Source organism: Chamaea fasciata, unplaced genomic scaffold, assembly GCF_029207755.1.
Source record: "Chamaea fasciata isolate MVZ Bird 193981 ecotype frontalis unplaced genomic scaffold, bChaFas1.0.hap1 SCAF_5, whole genome shotgun sequence".
Classification (NCBI taxonomy): domain Eukaryota; kingdom Metazoa; phylum Chordata; class Aves; order Passeriformes; family Sylviidae; genus Chamaea; species Chamaea fasciata.
The window spans coordinates 35,877,621-35,898,221 of NW_027094090.1; the positions used below are offsets into that span (position 1 = coordinate 35,877,621).

The window sequence follows — 20,601 nt, forward strand, 5'->3', positions numbered from 1 at the left end:
CACTTAGTTGAAAAAAAAAACATTTGCTTGTGATTCTGGAAATGAACTTATAAAAGAGTTACCATGAGGCTACAACTTCTCTAAGCAGAGACAGAGCCAAACAAATTAAAATTTTTAAACAAGGACTGTTTAAAAGAGCTGGATAGCTTTTTGGAAATAGTTAAGCAGCAGGATATTAAAAGTTTGAATACTGGCTCATGTTTATTAAAATCCCAAGTAAAGCTGTAATCAAAACCAAAACCTGCTGCCTTGTTCTGCCAGTGTCAAGGACAATTGAGTCCACATTTCATAGTATAGAGGCTTCTTGTCCTAATCACCTTTAATTACTGTTTCCTTACTCTTAAACTTAGCATCCCTGAAGGCTGAGTGCAGAGTGCAGAATCCTGCAAAAAGCTTAGTTACGCTATCTACTACATTCACCATGGGGAAAAAGTGCACTGCGAAAACTAGCTGATCAAGCACAACATCAAAAGAGGAATGTTGGCTTGAAGTGATGGTGACTAACCAAAAGTGAAAAGTATTGTGCATTCATGAGACCTGGATTTGGCAGTGACTCTAGTTATAATGGCCCAGGCTTAAAAGAAAATTCAGGTTTCTGAGGAGTGATGGAGAGTCTATAAGTGATGCACCATAGATCTTGTGGAAAAAAGTTGGCGCCTGTATTTGTATGAGTTCCTTTAAGTATTGATTAAAAGCCTTTTATGAAATGTGGCTTTTAAGTTTTTAGAATTGAAAACCTGCTCTTTTTTTTGGCATGTTTAGCTGATAACATGCCATAAAATCCATGTAAGATGTGCAAAGCCATGGTGCTACCCTTCTTGAAAAGATATGGTCTGTTTTAAGCTATGAAATGTGTACACTCTTCTGCAGTTTAGGTGGGTATTGCACTGACAACTTTCAGTGTCCTTGCTAACACTCAATTGAATTTTGCCGCGTGATCGTTCTAGCCAGCATCTACCAAAAAAAAAAAAAAAAACAAACACAAAAAACCACAAAAACAAACAAACAAAAAACCAAAACCAAACACTGACAACAGCAAACAACCAACCAACCAAACCAGAAGCAAAGCCATTTTGTATGCTAACTTTGGACAATATCCTATTTGCAAGCAGGTTTTCCTTTCCTGTCTTATTTTTATTACTCTCAGCACCTCTATTTGGAAAGCTTTAAAGCTTTATTCCATTTTATTCTTTCTCTCTTTCTTTACTTACTCCTTTTCTTTGGTTCTCAGTATCTGTCTTGCCGTTAGTGCAACTTTCAAATATTGTAACAAACAGGAACATAACACTGAGGGATCTCACTCATCAAGTCTTAACAATATTAAGCGCATGTGAAGTGAATGATGCCTCAAAGCCCCTGCTTGGGAAGTTCTTCATCATGTTCATGTTTGTTTTTCCAATATCCTCTGAATTGCAATAACCCTACTAAAACCTACCAACCCAATTGCTCTCTGGCCAGGAGAGATGAAAGAATTTAAAAAGAAGTTCAAGCTTTTCCTGGAAGGAAATTCTAATACAGCCAGGTTACGTTCACTCTTTTATTTTTTGATTAGATCACAGAATCACAGAATCAGTAGGGTTGGAAAAGACCTTTGAGATCATGAAGTCCAACCTATGACCTAACACCACTTTATCAACCAGACCATGGCACTGAGTACCATGTCCAGTATTTTTTTAACACCTCCAGAGACAGTGGCTACACCTCCCTGGGCAGCTAAATGGCCCAAATTGTAAGACTTAAGTCACTGCCTGAGAAACTGTTCTGTGATGTGCGTCATTTTCCTGATCAAGACCTTTGAAAGTGTTCTTGCCTTCTTATTGTTCTGGACTTACCTTTTTGACCGGAAATATTAAACCTTTATTCTTACAATCCTCTGTTCCAAATTAAGTAATTCCAGTCTTTCATTGCTGGTAGTACCAGCAAGGTATTTATTCTTTTACTGTGTTTTGTTCTACATATTAGTCAACTATTCCTTTTGTTTCACATAAATTAAATGCTGTTTCATGAAATCCTTCTGGGTTTTATTCACTTTTAAAATAAGCTTAAAAACTAAAAATTTATTCACTTGGAAGATGTGAGGCACCTTCTCATTGTGCTGAGGGATTATTTGGTGTTCAGAGGCATGCAATGCAATTCAGCCTAGTATTATACAGAAAAAGGTATAGACAATGGAAAGGGAATTTTTGATTTTATTCCGTTTTGAAGTAGGAGAGAACAGCCATTGTATTTGTCATGCTCCCCATATTAATTTTTTGGGCAGTGATTATACATATGAAAATTTTTTTCCCATCCAGGCGTTGCCACATGATTTTTTTCCTAGTTTACCTGAGAAATCTGTGTTTTGTTTGTGTGGCTCATTTAAAAGGTACTCTTGAAAAACATAACAGCCCATAATTCAGACATTGTTGAAATAAGATTTTTATGGGGTCTTTACTAAATCAATGTTTTATAAAATTAAAATCCATCTTAGAAATGTCTAGCTGATCTTTGAAGTACACAACAGCAGGAGCTTGAAAAGTAGCTTTTAGGGTTTTTCTAGTGTTTAAAAAAGTATTACTTTATGTCTCACTTAAAGATCCCTTTTTTAGAGATCTGATTCAAACATGTGATAACAGCTCATGACTGAACCACTGAATTTTAGCTTAGATGCTACATCCTCAAATACCTGGTTTGGCAATCCTATTAAGTGATTACCCTGAAAGGACTGAGGTTTTGTTTAAACAGTTAAAGTAATTGTTTTGATTCCAAAGCAGTGGTGTATAAGACAGGTCTGTTTAGCCAGTTCTGACCTTCCACGCTGAATCTGATCCAGTTTTACAGCCAAGGTTAGACACTTCTATATGCAGCATTCTTGCAAACCTGATGATCATGACTGGTACTTCTTCTTAATCAAAGACTATGATCACTGAAGTAAAATGTATTGAAAGTGTTTTTGAGGTGCATGTCCCTCTGAAGATTTTGGAAAACATTGAAGTACTTGGGACTTTCTAACTCTCAAAAAAATTAATTCTGAGCAAAATCTTTTATTTGTGAAAATTATGGGCCTTTCAGATTTCATTTTCTCTTAAAGCATATATGACAGAACTCCCACCAAGACAGAACTATGCTTCAGCTGCTTGATTATCAGCAAGTTGCTCTGCATGAACTTGTACAACACTATTAAGTCAAATTCTTCATTACAAATTCAAAATAACTGCAGATATTTATCAGTCTGACCAAATCCAAGTTCCACTCTCATGTGGATTATTTCTAGACGTATGTCATTATACGGGATATGTAGAATGTCTGTTCTAATAGAGGAGCGAATTAGAATAATGCATGGAAAAAAGGTTTTTTAAAAAATCTAAAGGGTGGGACTCTTAACAGTTTTAGAGGCAACTACATCTGAGTGCAGACCTAACACTTTGTGATTAGTTACACTTCAAAGCAGTGCCTGAAACTATTTTATTTTATAAATTAATGTCTCAATGAGATGTGAGGAAGAAAGCCAATAATAATTTTAAACTATTTGAATCAGACCTACCTACAGAATCTCTCCAACTAGATATATATCCACATATCCATATATATGCATAAGTATATGCACAGACACCCACACATGCACATATATAAGGCTTTCATTTTAATTTTGAACACAGGAACATTCCACAGATAAGTGAAGCTTCAAGTGATATTTAGTAAATTGCTATTTTTCAGCAACTTAAATTTGGTGTTTTAGTAAAACAGCAACAAAGGTTGCTGTACTGCAATTAGTTTACTACAGAGCAGGACAGTCCCAAATAATCTCTTCCACAAAATCAAGCAATGAAGTCACCCAAGATTATTTGCAATTACATTCAAGCACAAGAATGTTTTCTGACACATGCATTATTTTAAAATGATCTTAAAATCAAAGAAATATATCTACAAAGTTTTTTAGACTGATCTTGGCAGTATTATAGTGGACTCTCAGGCAAAAGTGCCTTTAAAAGTACAATTTACTGTAATACAGGAGTGCAAAATTGCAGATACAGTACATAAGAGATGTATTATGGGAATCTTACCATGATCTGTGTTGAAATCCCTTTACACACCAAAAGTGGTCAAGAAGCTAGTGTATATGTGAAAATGAAGTCCTAAATTACCAGGCGTGATCCAATATGAGATGTTGGGGATTTTTTTTCTTTTTACTTCTCCCTCTGTTTGCTCTTTCTCTCTGCAAAGAGGTTTTTAAAGGGTTAATGGGAATTAGGTGTGCTTTTCCCCACTGACTGTGAGTTGTGGGACTGAGATCTCTGGTAATGTACATTTTTGAAAACTGAGAGCATTTGCTCTTGGGGTCCTGTACAGTCTTTATATTGTACTGGTGTAGGCATATTGTGACTGGCATTGAAAACAGATTCTGTGCTTTTAACTATAATGTAAGCTGGTAGAAAACATGAAAGTCCTGCAGCCATAGTCCAAATCTTTTGTGAGAAAGTGGGGGAATCATGTAATTTACTTCTACAATCTTGGAACATTATCATTAAATACTAAAATATTTCCTAAAGGTTAATCTGCATAAATTTATAAATCTCTTAAGGCAAGAGTAAAACGCTGGCAGCTGACATACAGAACTAAAAAAAAAACCCCAAAAATACAGTATCATGTAGTGGTTTCAAACTGTCCACACATTCCAATGTCACTTCAATACCAGTTTTCCAATTCTTGCACAGCAGAGTTTAGCAGAGCTGGTCCTGGTGGAAATTGGTTTGTGTCACCTCCATCCGCTGAAATTTCAAGAACTGTCACTTCTAAATGACTTGTGATCTCCTAAATAATTTCAGAGCAGTGCACAATCTAACACCTAGGTTGTGAATTCAGCTTCTTCATATAAATTGCAGACTTAGTTTCTTCACTTCATGTGTGCATCCATGTGGATCAGACTGTGTCACTGTGTTCAATATGTGGTGTCTGTGAGCGAGAAGTATCTGTCACCAGCCCAGCAAATGGCCCAGGGCACGCAGACAGATTTTGTTGATACCTGAGGCCTATGGTTTCCCAACTTTTCTTTAATACAGGGCTGCACTCAAAGTCCTGACAGAGGGAAGTGCACCAGTGGTCTTGAAATATTTTGGTAAAAACACTAAGAAGATGTTTATCTAGTTAATCAGTCGGAAACAATAACAACAGTTTTCTCCCCTAGTTTTTGCATGCACAGTTTAGGTTTACTAGAAAAGAACAAACCCAAGCACAGAAGATTCCTACTGTATGAGCTAATAACTTGTAACCTTTACATCCACAAAGTGAGGGCCCTGGTGTTCTGGAGCTCTCACTGCCTTTGATGCCATCCCTTTGATGCCACCAAAGCGAGTAACAACAAAGAGCTCGCCCATGTGGATGTGTCAGCCTGACATCCTCCAAACTGCCCTTTTTGCCATCTTATCAAGACTAATAAGATGAGGAGCAGGGGAAAAAATTTTAAAAATAAAAAAATAAAAAAAAAAAAAAAAAAAGAAGAGGGAGAGAGAAAAACTACAGAGCAAATGCCCTACTAAGTCAGAGCTGCTTGCATTGCTTGTTGAATAACTTGTGCTGACAGATAATTATTCTGGAAATGTTAATGCAAATTGCACGGAGCAACCTAGACACTGGAACTGCTCTGCATCTCTGGGGTAAAGGGGAAGAAGGGGAGATGGCAGGGTAGGAAAAAGATAAAAGAAAACGGAAAACATTCAGATATGCTTGCAAGCAGAAGCAATAAATGTTCTAGGTTGATATCCAGGAAACCTTGTCAGGGCTTCTACGTTACTCTTACTGAGTGTCTGTTGAAGCTTGGTTTTTGGCTTGTAGCTTACAAATGCTTTCTGGTACTTGTAATTTATTATCCAGCAATATTCATTAGGAACTAGTTTAGAACATCAAAAAGAGTCATTGGAAGTGCTTTTTGTGTTTTGCGATCAATACAGATAGTGACATTACACTTAATTAAAGTAGGGTGAAGCGTGCTATATATCTGTAGATCCTGAGGCAGGATTTTAATTTAAGTCTTACACATTCTGTGTGTACTGCAGTAGCAAGTATGCAGAAATATTTTCCTTTTTTTGTCAGTGAAAGTTCAGCCTGTTTGTAGACTGCTCAATTTCAGTGCAGTGAGAACTTTTGGTGCCTACATGGGTCAATTTTTTTCACTTGCTTAGGATGATGGGTAAGGAATTCAGACCACATCTCATTTATGTCTAATAGGTTCTGAAGGACAGTAGAACCAAATTCTTCCCTCTAAGTTGTTATTTTGAATTTCCAAAGAGGAGTAGCCATAATTCCTCCAGTAATTCATTGCCATTGCCTCATTGAACCACTCAGAAAACAGCAGCAATCTCGAAACCTGGATATACACAATTTGCGTTCTTTGCCTATCCCACTGAAATGAGTAAACAGCTAGCACATTTTTCATTATTTTCAGTTTGATCATACTGTGTGGTGTTGCAGTACACTTCAGCCAGCTCCTGCTGTTAGTGATTATTATTTCCTGCCTTTTCTGATGATAGTGACACTACTGGGATAGAACCAAAACCAGCATCAGAGATGTAAATGACATTTGGAAGACCAAGCCTAGGAAATATTATGTATATGATCCACCATTTATTGCTCCATGTTGCTGTAACATTTAAATACTGAGAAAGAAATTTTAACAATTTTAAGATTGTTCTGAGAGTTTTGATTTGGTGGCAACATTCTTCAAACATGGAAGTAGTGCCTCTTAATGATTATATCCATGGGATCCACTGCTGGGAATCAATGTGGGATGTCCTGGCCGATGCTGGAGTCCCTCCTGAGAGTTGTCCTTGCTGCAATTGGAAGGCAGGTACTTGGATATCTGTTCAGCAGGACTCACTTGTTGTCAGCACTGGCTAGGGACAGCTTCACAAAGGAAGAGATCTGTTGTCTTCAGCAGTGATTGGATCGCAACCATGCCAGATGCAGAAAGAGTCTGTGCCTTTTATAAGTGGAGAAAGAAACAGTATGTTTTGAACCATATTCTTAACTGACAAAAATCTATGATCTGTTTCATCAAAGCCAGTTCAAGATCAAATACACACTGATTTCATTCCAACTGCTTTAGGTCTGTTGGAGTTATTCCAGTTTACACCCTATGAGAATTTGGCACAAGCATTTTAAAAGGCAATTAGGCCCTAAAGCAAGAGCAGACTGTTATATTTGAATTTCCGACTAAACTGTAAGTAGCAATAAATATAACATACAGCACAATTATGACTTGCACACTCTTCTCCCCTTATTTAAAGAAAGGAGAATATCTTTACATTTTTTTCTTTGATCTCTCTGAGCATCAGAATTTTAATAGATCATTTGACTCCCATTTCTTTTTATATTGCTATAATTTTATAGTATTAATTAACATGACAGATTGAAATATAAAAAGATAATTAAAATACAGTCTAACATTTAAATTCCTGGGCTAGAAAAGTAATTATTAAAAAAAATTTTGAAATATGTGCTGATATATATGTGCTGTAATTAATCACCCATTAATTTGTACATTTCTATTGCATTGGCCTGAGAATAATCATTAATACACATAAAATTAAACTGTTATCTCAAAATTTTAGTTGACTTTGTTTAAGTGCTAAATGAATATCCATATTGTCAAAGCTCTTTTGATGTAAGTAGCAGGAACATTTCATGTTACCAATTTATCAATGTATATGTAAGATGAAGAAAATTAGAAATAAAAATATATAAATTATATATTGGCTATATATTTATATAAGTGGAGTAAATATATGTGTACTTGTGTGCTTTTGTACCTATAACAAAGTTTGACAGGAAACAAAATTGAAACAAGATTCAAGATTGGTAAATTCTTCCTTGAACAAAGGCAATTTTTGTATACCAGAACAAACTGTTCTAGAAAAAGATTTGGAAATTTATGTTTTCTTGTTATACTTCCATGTTGTTCCTCCCCAAATAGCCATTTCCTCTATTAGAAATTGGGGTAGTAGGTTTAGGACTGATAGTGTTATTGGTGCAGCTCCTCAGAGAGAAGTAAATTACTTGCAAATATGATACTGTGGCAGGATGCAAATGAGAGCCCCATTTCTACTTGTGTCAGCACAAATTTTCCCCCAGACTTCAAATGAGACTGATATTTCACCATGGATCTTTATCAGGTATTCAGAACAATTATGGTAGTTGGAGGAGGCAGATCAGCCTTTTAAGAAAGTTTCAAATTACAAGAGTTTCTTATCTGTACACAAGGTATAAAAGACAGTCTATGATTACATTAATTTTAATGGAATTTTCTACATACTAGTGTTTTAGCACCAAATTCAGAAAGGTACCACACACAGCAAAACAGTCCCATCTTTTGGGGTTTTTCACTGTCTCCGGCCTTCTGAAATTTCAATTTATATTCACCAAAAAGATTATTTTCAATTTTTTGTCTGGAAAGGTTGTTAGCTGTAGCATATAATGGAGTAAATGATGAATAGAACACCTGCTTTCCAAGAAAACATGCAAATATAAAATTGACTGGATTGTGACTCTGTTGATATTAACCTAGTCATATATATAGAGATACAGAGATAGATATATAGATATATCCATGATAATATTGTCTTAGCATGTGTGGTCTTTGCTCTCATGCCTTAAATAAAATCAGCAAATTAGTGAACAGAAGTAAAATGCAGAGTAAGAGACATACAGAAAGGATTCTAGTTCACGGAATTATTCTTGCAGAAATCCCTCTGTATCTTTGCACAGTTGAATGATTTCAGATTGCACACAATTCCATTCTGTATAGGATATTGCACTACATGGGAACTAATTGAATATAATGCAACTCAAGTGATGCAATGATATATAACCTAATCTGTATTAAAGGGCATGCACTGGCATTACTCTAGAAACATTCAGTCAGTCTGGTATTTATATCATAGTTTACTGGCAAATACTAGGAGTCAAATATATTTGTCAGAAATTTGAGTGTAATGAATTTCTACTTAATTGTATCTGTTCTGAAAATATTACAACAGTTTCACTGCATTTTCACTTTGTAATAGTGAAAATAGTGCTTGACTCCTTTTACACTGTTTATTCCCATTTCATGTTGAGTCACACTGAGATCCAGTGTTGTCTATTCTCTTACATTTCGGCACCTTGCAATATATTGATAAGTAACTTGTCCCAGAAAATTCCATTGTGCTAATCCTGTTAGAACACAGCATGAATATTGATCAATGTAAACATATGCTTTTTCCCAAAGAGGCAGTTACTTCCCTTTCATGTCTTTTCTTTAGTTTTGATACTACTAGATTTAGAAATACATTTCACAGATGCTTGATCAGCATTTGCTGGACTAGATCTTAAGCAGAGAAGGAAATATCATAATGTCACTGTCTTCTGCAGACTGAGAAGTAGCTGGGTTAGATTTCCCACAGGTTCTTTATACAGTTAGTGGAAATGTGTTTTCTTTATATAAATGCCACAGTTTTTTATCTGTAGAGAAGACTTCTTAGTGTTTCAAGTTCACCTTCATCCCAGCAGGTACAGAGGAGATGGTTGGTACCAGGTAAGGTTTGTCCTGGTGCAGAAAACATCTACACAAAAAGTTGTTTTGGGTTGACAAAGAAAAATTATTGCACGAGAAATGTAAAATTGACTGTTATCAGTCACAACTCATATTTGCTGCTTTCTGACGAATGAAGTTTTTCTTTTCATACAATCAAAGCAAAACAAGAAAAAAGGTTTCTGATCATTTTTGGAGCTTTAGTTCTCTTGTCTGGAAATGTTCTTTTGACTGGATGACCACCGTTTCTCAGAACTATGACACTGCAGGAGAGGTCAGAATATGTCAAAGGGATCAACAGATGGGGAGCACTCAAAGGAGAACCAAGACACACCTTTTCTTAGATCTGACCACAGGCCATGAGCATGACCTGCAGCACTACAGCTACTCCCACAGTGAGCACTGATTGCCAGTGTGGCTTAGTGGCATTGAAAGATATTTTATAAATTACTGCCATTTAAAAGTATGGAGGCCACTTGCTTTTCTCTCAGCTCGTTTATTTTATATCTTTTAGAAAGAAACTTGCAGTAATATAAAAACTATGCCTAAGCCAAAAGTATCCTGACTCCAAGCATAGCAAGTAACAAGGAGGAGGTATGTGGTGGCTCTTCTCTGTAAACTTTTCCAGCCTCCATTAATTTGCAAGATTATTCAAAGCAGTGCAAGTAAAATCTAAATCTAAAACAACGTAATGCAAAAAATCGGATCCTTTCTGATTACTTCTTCATTAAACAAATGTGATAAATTTAAGCCTGAATGTACTTAATGGGATATCTCTAATCTCTAGTATCTATGAGAGATTTTTAAACTGTCAGAAACGCTTAAAATACAAGAACTTTTTAAAATGGATATTCAAAATTTTTCAAACAGTAAAAGTCAACCATTTGGTTATGTAAGTTCTAAAAACAAGCAGTTTCATTCCTGCTCTTAGAAATTATTAACCAAATACTCAGGTATAGGGACAGGTACTGTGTCCATTTTCCTTTGTTTAGGGAAAATTATACTTACCCATTCAGACTAAAATTACTAGCCAAAGTACATCCAAAATTCAGTAAAATACTGGGCAGCTTCCCTCAAATAATTTAGGTCATGGAAAACAAAATGCCTAAAGTGAAGAACAGTGAACCCTGGTAGACACTTGATACATACTGTAGTGTCAACAAAGGGATGAATTTTTCCTTATGCCGAGGCTGAGAATAGAAACACAGTAATAGCAAGAAAATGCTGTAAGGAAGACATTAAAAATTATCAGGAATAAATAAGCCGAATTTCCTGAGCTTTGCAGCATGCCATATAGGACTGATTTGCTAACTTTTATCCAAGAATACTAATAGAATTAGACAACCATCCAAATGAATAATTTTTGCTGATTTTTACCAAATACTACAGTGCTGGGGAATTCTAATGGGCTGGGAAGATGCTACTATTGTGCCAGAAGTGGTTTCATAGCACTTCTTGGGAATAGAAATGTGTTTTTGCTGAGCTAGTTCCAGAAAAAATCATGAAAAGTGCATCGTGAAAAAGCATTTAGCATGGTAAATGAAGGTCAGACAACATCATTACATCAAAAATAATTGTTGTCAAATGTCTGCATTTTCTGCACTGTCAGGTTGCCTGGTGAGAGAACTACAAGGACGTATATATCCATACATGGCATTTGTGATACACTTGACATAGCCCTATGCTGAAATATGTAGGGCTGTACATGAAAAGCATAGTCTGCTGCTGCATGAGCAGAGGAATATCATATAAGATAGTTTTAAGTACTGTCTGTAAAATTAGTGAGAGCTCTTTTCAAATTGAAAGTATTCAAAGCAGAACTTCAAGAATGACCTGAAGTTGAAAAAAACTCTTAAGGAGTAAATACAAAAGTTGTGCCTGCCAAAAAGTTTAACATGTTGTTTCTATATCTATCTAACATGTTTATACTAGACATTTTCAATAATTAAGAAATTGAGATCTAAAAGGAAAATAAGAAAAAAAAATTTAAAGGGTTAGAATCTGAAAAAAACCCAAGAATTATAAATTACTTTTTGGTTTAATAGTTCAGGTAACTACCACTCAGAACAGCTGTACATTTTCAAAAAAATATCAAACATTAAGGCTTGCTGCAGAGAGCCACAAAGATGGGAAAAGTGAGTATTTAGACATTGAAATAAAGCTTTAAATCTCCACAGTGTCCCAATCACATTGCTGCAGTCCTGCATTTACAGCCAGGTGATGCATGCTTGGTAATTTCCGCAGCCCTTCTCCAGGAGCTCTTAAATAGGTCTGATTTTCTCAGCTTTTCTTTTTCTCTCACTTTATGAAGGGTATTAAGTTCAAAGAGGGGATATTAACGTAGTGCATTGGGCAGTTTGCATTCCCTCAATTATGAGTGAAGAAGGGGTGGCAGCCTGAGAGAGCGCATTCTTGAGTCTTCAGACATATGGGTTTAGTTCTCTGCTCTTTATCAAGTTTTCCACATGACACTCACAGTGGTAACTGAAGTGAAAATCTCAATACCTCCACCTTCTTTTTTTCCTTTAAGGTTTTGCAAGCTCATTACTTTCTGGTTCATGCCAAGCTCATGTCCAGAATTGTGTCCAATCATGCCATTAAAATGGCAGAGCAAAAAGGTGCTGTGGGGGTGAAGTAGACTTTAAGTTTTCTTTTAAACAATCATATAATAAAAACTGAAATCAGCATTAGACAGGTTTCAGCCTCTACTGGTTAGTGATCCACAAAAGGCATTTACTTTCAGGAAACAGTCTATTGTGCCTGACCTAGCACATGCCAGCTTGATCCAGTAACAACCCAAAAGTCATGGCCATTTGTGTTCAGAATGCAAGCTGAAGCTTGCAGAGGGTCCTCACACATGTGAAAAAAGGCCCTCACACCTGAGTATATGAGTGCCTCATCTTGGAGCAAGAGTGAACCATGTTTGGTGTGCACATCCACCTGCAGGAATTCAGCTGCATGTGTCGAGTTCTCAGATGTCTGGAGATCAGACTCCACTACACTCTGCAGTGAGGGACAGTCCCAGCAGCTCTGTCTGATGCTGATTGTCATTGCAGAGCACGATTACCTTCATGGAACAGAGAGAGTTGGCTCAATGTAACAGGTTACATAGCTCAGCAGGGATATATCTACAGGAAAAAACCTTTTCCACTAACTGAAAATTCCTGAAAAGTCTCTGGACCTAAGATCTAGATGCTTTCTTTTCTTTTTCTTTCTTCCCCCCCCCCCCTCCCCAACATATAGACATATGTATCTTTTTATTTTCTGTTTTAAGGCAGTGACTAAAAACAAGGTGTGCACAGGACCCTGTAGTTAGCTCAGGGGAAACTCAATCCCAAAAGAAGATAGCATTTAAGGGCCAGTCAGCGCTGGATCTTTGGGACTCCAGTCAAAAGCATTTGCCTATTTCCATGAACAGTGTTGGGAAATCTGGTGCCTATTTCAATGCTGTAGGTTCCTCTCTGGCAGCTTGGTGCCTAAGGAGCTTCCTGGAACTAGTCCTGTGCTCTTTCCTAAGGGGCCAGAGGCTGAATCAAATATCTGCTCTGGTATCACATCAGCTGGGCTATGGGCTCTGCAATACTGGTGTGCAATGTCTTGGCTGATGGGGCATACAATTCCACTTGGCTTAACTTGTTCTGCAAAGGGGGTTACATCATATCCATTTGCATTTTTTTGTCAGCTAGGGGCACACTCTGGGGCCCTACTGGCTCAAAGTACTGGGAAGCTGTCCCTTTGCAGTGAGATTTCCAGGTAGGCTATACAGGTATCACAGCAAATTCAGGCTGAGTTGCTATGTCAGAAGGCTGAATGCAAGATCATAGAGTGGGTTAGGTTGGAAGAGGCTTTAAAGGCCAACTCTAATTCCAACCCCTTTCCATGGGCAGGGACACCTTCCACTATTCAAAGCCCCGTCCAACCTGGCCTTGAGCATTTCCAGGATCCTCTGGAGTTGCATTGGTGGGGAATGTGGAAATGCCATTATTTCATATCAAATAGATTCTCTCTTTCCTAGACACAAACTTTACAGAATGATGCAGTCCTTTTTTCTTTTTTTTTTTTTCTTTTTGTTTGTTTGTTTGTTTGTTTTTGGTCAGAGTAACACGCTTTACAGAGGTATTTGGTGTGCTTACCTAGGTCTGTAAAATACCTTCAGGCAAGATGCAGTAGAAGTAGGGGGAAAAAAGCCCTACAAATTTTAACAGATACACTTTTTGCCAACCTATTACACATCTGCTGACAGGGAAAACTGTTATTCCACCATTACAGCAGTTTTATGTATAGTTATTTCAAAATGAAGTCTAATCATTTTTATGTGGATATGTTTTTATATTTGTGCAAATGAGCAAAATGTTCACGGAAATCATACATGCACAATTCCAAAAGTGCACGCCTGTAAATCCTGTTATGCTAATTGTTGTCACTATGTCTGTATTTCAGTTGCTGGGATTGTTCTAAATCCTGAAAAGAATATGAAGAATTCAATGTACATTCTAAACCATAAGCCAAATTTGCAATGAAATTGAATTATTTTCTCAGCAGTCCAGCTCTCAGTGGATCGATCAACTGTGCAGTTACAGGCTTCTCTTTAATTTTTTTTTATTATCATTTTTTGTTTTAAAAAATGTATTAATGACAAAATTAGGCTCTTAAACTACTGCCTCTGGCATCAGTCGCTCAAACATAACTGTGTTGCACTTTTTAGCAACCAAATTAATTCCACATGAAGAGAAAAACTATTCACTCTTTTCCTTTTTCAAATTTCGCAGACGTCTTGCAGGAAATGGCTTGACATACATTCCTAAGGGAGCATTTGCTGGCCTTTTCAGTCTTAAAGTGCTGTAAGTAAACTGTGTGTTGTTTGATATATTTCTGATTTCCTAAATGCTCTAGGGAACTAATTAACCAGTGAAGTTTTGATCAAGTAAATTACATATTTTGATCGGCTCATTTTGAACAATTCCATTGAAGATACATATGAACATCATTAAATCTTTGTTTTTTCACATAGAAAGTATCCTAAACAAAAGTTGGAAAACATTAATAGCATTTTAAAAACAACTTGCTCATCAAGTAGATGTCTGTAGAATATCAAAGGTAAAATTGATTCACTTAATAGTTTCTTTGATTATCTCAAAAGTCCTGATTTCAGCTGAACTTTTCCTGATCACACAAAAGTGGGGGGAGAGACATGGGGGAAAACATTATTGTATACAACGCAATATAATTTAAAACACAGTTCACATTTCATGTATTGTTCTTTGCCATGTAATGACTATTACATAAATTATTAAAAATATTACAAAACCCTGTATTATTTGGAGTAATAAGACAGTACATATACTTACTAAAATTACTGTCAGGCTACAGCTCACAGTGTTTACACTAGAGGGGATCTTTGCCCATGTAAAGTTCACAGAAACTGTATTATTAGCAAGAACGCCAGCCTCCTAGGCAGTGTCAAGCCAGGCCTGATGCTGCTGTACAAATCTCCACTGAAGAAATACTTAACAGGAAAAGAAGTATGAAGAGATTCCCACTCCATCTACTTCTAAGTTGGCAAGCTTTAGCTCTTGTTGGCCCAAGCAGATTTAGGCCTGCCAGAATTTTTTTCATTTACAATGTCCCATTGAATATGCCTCCTTTTGAAGGCAGCATGTACTACTTCAGATTTTTCCACGTAGAATATTTATATATGTAGGAGTTGGTCCAAACAAGGATGTTAGGTGGTATGAATGAAACCATATTCAAAGGAAATAAAATATTCTTTAGGAGTGGAAAGCAATTTTTCAGTCTTTGAAAGGTAAATTATGTGGTATTTCAGAAAAAAAGATTTGTCAATTCATTGCTAGCAGCCTTTCAGTTGAGAAAATTTATTTCACTGAAAAAAATAGCAGTTTATTTATAGAGATAAAATTTTATTCAAACTAAATCATAAATACCTGACACATTTAAGAGCTGATTTGCCATTGTTGCATTTTCCTGAGTAAGAATTTCAGGAGTGAGTCCTTCACAGCTTTATCAGAAGATAATCACTTCAGAAGGAGAACAATGTCAGTATTTGAGAATCAAAATTTCAGAATCACTGTAGGCAATTAGGAGGTTATAAGCCCTGTTGAAAGCAAATGGGATTTACTGTTTTAACTTCCTTAGCTGCTTTGAAAATCCTGCTCAAAGCTGATGTCTAGCTGTTAACCAGGCCAGTATGCCACAGGTATTTGTTTGCTTTGATGAGAGCGGGCCTTTGACACAGCCAGGGGAATGGATTATTTGTGTAACCTTCTTTGTAATCTTGAAGTAGGACCAGTACAAGGAGGGCAAGCTTGGAAGAAAATTTTCAGTAGAGAGAAATTATCTTTCCTGTGTTGATTCTGTCTTTTGTGCTACCCAAAACGTAGGATGCTGCAGAATAACCAGCTACGGCAGGTTCCTACCGAAGCACTCCAGAACCTGCGCAGCCTGCAGTCTCTGTGAGTATACCTGATTAATCAATTTGCAACCTTGCATGAACATTAATATATGATTACTTAGTAATTATCTGTTCATATTACTTTGTAATGTGCTGAATTAACTTTTTCTTTTAATTCTCTTTGAGCTGCTTTTCAAGAGAATTGTACTCTCAATTAGACATCAAAAGTGATTGATTTCATTCCAGTAATTTCCTGACACTGGCAGCTTCTTTGCAGGATTCAACATCTGAGAAGACACTCCTTGGCCTGCAATGCTTTCTGTCAAGAACATATATCTTGTTAGTATTCTTTACTAGGGAAGATAAAAAATCCCAAATTACTCCCTTTTTTTTTTTTTTTTTTGGTATAATATTTTTCTTTTTAAGCAGTATGAAAAACACTAATAACTCATGAAACAAAGTGTACTATAAGATGTTAATTACATTCTGTGCTTCAGGCAGGCCTCTGTATTTATAGCTCTTGACTGTCCATGCTGACTCAGTCCACAAACTTCAGTTTTAACAGAACTCCTGCCAGAACTGCTAGACCAAGAGTGAAGATTGGCTGCTTTGTGGTATGAATGAAATTATTTTGGTGTTAAGAGTGGTTGTACTAACAGCTGACCTAGCCCAGCATCCAGCCTGCAATAACAGATGCCAAAACAAAATAAGGTCCAGCAAAGTGTATAATACTGCTTTGGTAAACTATTCCAGCAGCCAGAGATTTGCAGTCAGGGACTCACTGAGTCTATCATGGTTTTGATAGCTGAAGAGTTTTCTTCTTTGAGTTTGTACAATTGCATTTTGAGCCAGTGAAACACTCATGATTTTTTTGTAGCAGCATGTCTGCTGATCAGCTAACCTTTGAAGCATGGTGAGGTACCTTCTGATATTTACTTGGAACTTTTCATCACGCATGATGTTCTCTGCAGCATCAGGAGAAAGTGGAAGCAGCGGTTCTGAATTCATCTTCACAAGATTTATATACCTCTCCTGTGTCGTCATTAGTCAATTTTTCAGATGTAATCTGTTAGGATTGTCTCTCATGTGAAAGCTATTCCATTCCTCTGTCATCCTTGTCATGTTACTGAACTCGTTTTCACTTCTCATGTGTTTGATCTGAGATGAGTGAAGGAGTGATGAGCCCTGTACTGCATGTTTAAAGGGCTTGTGCACCATGGCTTTATAGAGGGCAAAAATGAATTTTTTGTTTGGTTTTCTACTGATTCAAAACTTTGTTTTGTTTAATTTTTTCAACCTTTACTGAATGCTGAACTGTTACTTTCATTCTTATTGCAACTGCAGGACCTCTTTCTAGCATGTTAGTAGGTACTCAATAACTTGTCCTGTAAAGCTTGAATTGCCTTTTCCCTCAGTGCCTCCCTTGACACCTATCTAAAATGAGCTTATCTGCCATGTTCTTGTTCAGCCACTTTGGCATCAGGTGTTTCTTCTATTGCACTTGCAGTTCATATTTTGAAACCACAAAGATGTTTTTGCTGTCTAAACACATGTGGTATGTGGTAAATTGAGTTAGTTTCTGAACTACCCATAAAATTGTATTGTCACCTGCTACAAAAAGAATTACAAAATTTTCTAAAGGAGCTACTGATTTTGAATCTGCGACATGAAATATCTAGATGATTGAAAACAGAGAAGCAGTTCATTGCTCAGAGGAAAATGTCAAATGACTCTTCTCGCTGCTTTAGTTGACCACCTTATATTGTCACAGAATTACTCTCAAATAAAATGATTTTCCTAAAATGTTACAAGATCCGAATTGAGAATTCAATCTGGAAGTTCAAATAGCTTTCACAAGAAGTGCTGCTATGGTGTGCCCTGATCACCAACATCACAGGCAAAAGTCTAACATTGACAAAGATAGAATGAGCATCTGTACCAATCTGGTTAGAGTTAAGATGTTGGTTGGTTGAGAAATATTATGTTGAATATACTACTCTTTTTTGTGTAGGTAAAGAAGTTCCACCAGAAGTTTAACATATTCTGTATATATTTTGTTCAGCCAAAATCTGAAGACCAGAATTAATGAAATTAGTTTATTTTCAGAAAAAATCATGTAATCTGTGTATAACTTAGCACTACACGGACACACATTATACTATAAGAGCTCCCATGTTCTTATGCCTGTCTTTAACTACATTTGCCTCCTTAATATACAAAGCATTAGTTAAGGTTTCTAAAGGTGAAACAGCCCTAAGAATTAATTATCTTATAATTGTTATTTGGTCAGTGCCTTTTTTCTTTATTGACCAGACACAGACAGAAATATCTCAGGCATATACTTTTGAGGTTACAGTTCTTTCCTTTGATCTTTGAAAAAGTCATGAGAAAATGCTGGTCTAGTAACTATATTAGGTTTTGTTTCTGCTAAACAAACAAAAAAATCTTGCTGAGATCACATCACTCTATACACATTCTGGACCAAAACATGATAAGCCAAGCCAACAAGAGTTCCTTTGTTACTCTGAAAGAGATTGTTGAATTTTCAATACAGTTTCTAAACAAAATGACAGTCTCACTCAGGCTTTGTTGCAAATGTTTTTTTTTTCCTCCGGTGAAGAAGTTAAAGAAGTAAACTGGAGTTTGTGCAGTCTATTTAAAGGACGGAATTAAAACAGAGGGAGAATAGGAGTGGTCAGTAGAAACCTTTAGACAGCTGCCTAGCAGACCCAAGATGGAATGATATGGGTTTGTACAGAAAAACTACTATCACCTGAAAAACGATCACTGGCAAAAGAGACCTCTTTGAGGAAAAGAAAACTACTATTCTTTTGTTTGCTTAAAAGGGCTGTGCCTGCCAGATAAAGGTGTGCACAGATTCAATTTCTTGTTTCATATAGTCTAGGAGTTTTCTGTTCACAACGTTGTTTTGCATTGGTTTCTGATTTACAATAGGAATTATTTCTTGAAACCTTTTTAATAGCAGGAGTCTTTTCAAGAGTGTAATTAAGAGGTTAAAAGCCTTCTGAAAAGCAGTTTCTATAAGATAACAACTTTTATTTATTAGGTTTAGGTCTGCAGGTGGCATGATTTCTCAAAGCCTCTTTAACCCTTTGCTTTGAGTTAGCATATATGCATATAGGGGAAAAAATGCTGGTCATGGGACTCAAATCTCTTTCTTTTGTGGTTTCTCAAGAAGGGCAGTCATGCAAAGGGGCAAACCATAGCAACTGCCTTGATACCTTAATCAATGTGAAGAGGATTATGTTAAAATCTTTTTTATAGAAGTATCCATGTCTGATTGTGGATGTGTGCACAATATGTACATACACACACATTAATATTCCATGTTCACTCATAATGCAAATTCATCACAAATTTTTGCATCCAGGGTATTTCTGGATGATATGCTCTCCCTATTATCCAGTTCCAGGCTAAAAAATTACAGTATTATAGGTATCAATATTGATATAACCATTAATTGGTGTCAAATGGCCTGTGGGACAGAGAGCAAGAGCTGAGGTGGTGCAGGAACAAGCAACAATTTCGTTCGCTTCATTGTCCAAGTTGTACTATTGCCAGTATGTAGAGTGGTGTGACAAGATTGAGTGACAAAGATTCGTAAATTTCTTGAGGCTTGACTTACCTTTAGAGCAGATCAATCTTACTCAGATAGCAGATATTACTCAATAATTACTTTAAAATGAGAAACAGGCACACAGATTAACCAAAAATGTGTAACATTTGTGAATTTCACCTTTGACAGGAAAAATATATGAGAAAACCGTAATGAATGACATTAAAAAATAAGATTGAACAATATTAAAATATTCGAATTTTATAAAAGTCTTTGTAGTTCAGTAGTCAAAACCAGTGATGTCCTGCTTTGATTAATAAATGAGTTCAGCTACCAGAACTTGGACAATGTTTGCATAGGATTCTAGTTCCCTGTGTGGCAGGCGACTTATGGAAGTAACGAGCACATGCTAATTTTGAGATGTGGTTTTGAGCAGAAAGCTATCAGTATTATTGTATAGACTAATTTTCCTCTGAAATCAAGTGTGATATGTCAAGCACAAAAGAGTGTTCAGATACCTTGGTTGAAAGGGAGGAACATACAATCACTGATGTGTCTCAACTTAGTACTTGCAGTAGGGTTCAAAAAGTCACTTGAATGCTCTCATCCCTATTAGTCACCTTGAGCAAATGTATTTCTTTAGAACAGATCACAAGCAGGAAACCTCTGGATTTTGTGTTTCGCAAATCATCAGTATCTCCATTCTGTGTTTAAATCAAGAAAACTTTTAGTGATTTTTAATACATATGTATAGTTCAGAAAACTTTTACATATGTATATTGATACGCTTTTCAAGTGTCATCTTAAATTAGCAGCTCATTTTCTGTGTTCATTTTTTCTTTTTCATGTTTTCATTTTTCACTTTTTTCATTTAGTGCAGGTATTTGTTTAAATAAGTGTCTTTGTTTCTCTAGTACAATCATCTTGGCTTTAATTACACCCTTTATATACCAGAACTGACATATAATTACAGTATTTTTGAACAAGCAGGGATTGGTCAAAAACTGGCAATGACATTATCAATAATCTTTTTTTTACGTTTTTACCAAACTTTTACTTTTTTCTTATATG

At 36.2% G+C, this 20,601-nt stretch overlaps 1 protein-coding gene across 1 annotated transcript in view; it reads left to right on the plus strand.

The window, feature by feature from the left end:
* Positions 1–20,601, plus strand: part of LGR5 (leucine rich repeat containing G protein-coupled receptor 5) — an 89,154-nt gene that overhangs the window by 37,623 nt on the left and 30,930 nt on the right. The window contains exons 3-4 of the mRNA XM_066183248.1: positions 14,314–14,385; positions 15,943–16,014. Coding sequence (XP_066039345.1) covers positions 14,314–14,385; positions 15,943–16,014 — 144 coding nt within the window. The remainder of the gene's footprint in view (positions 1–14,313; positions 14,386–15,942; positions 16,015–20,601) is intronic.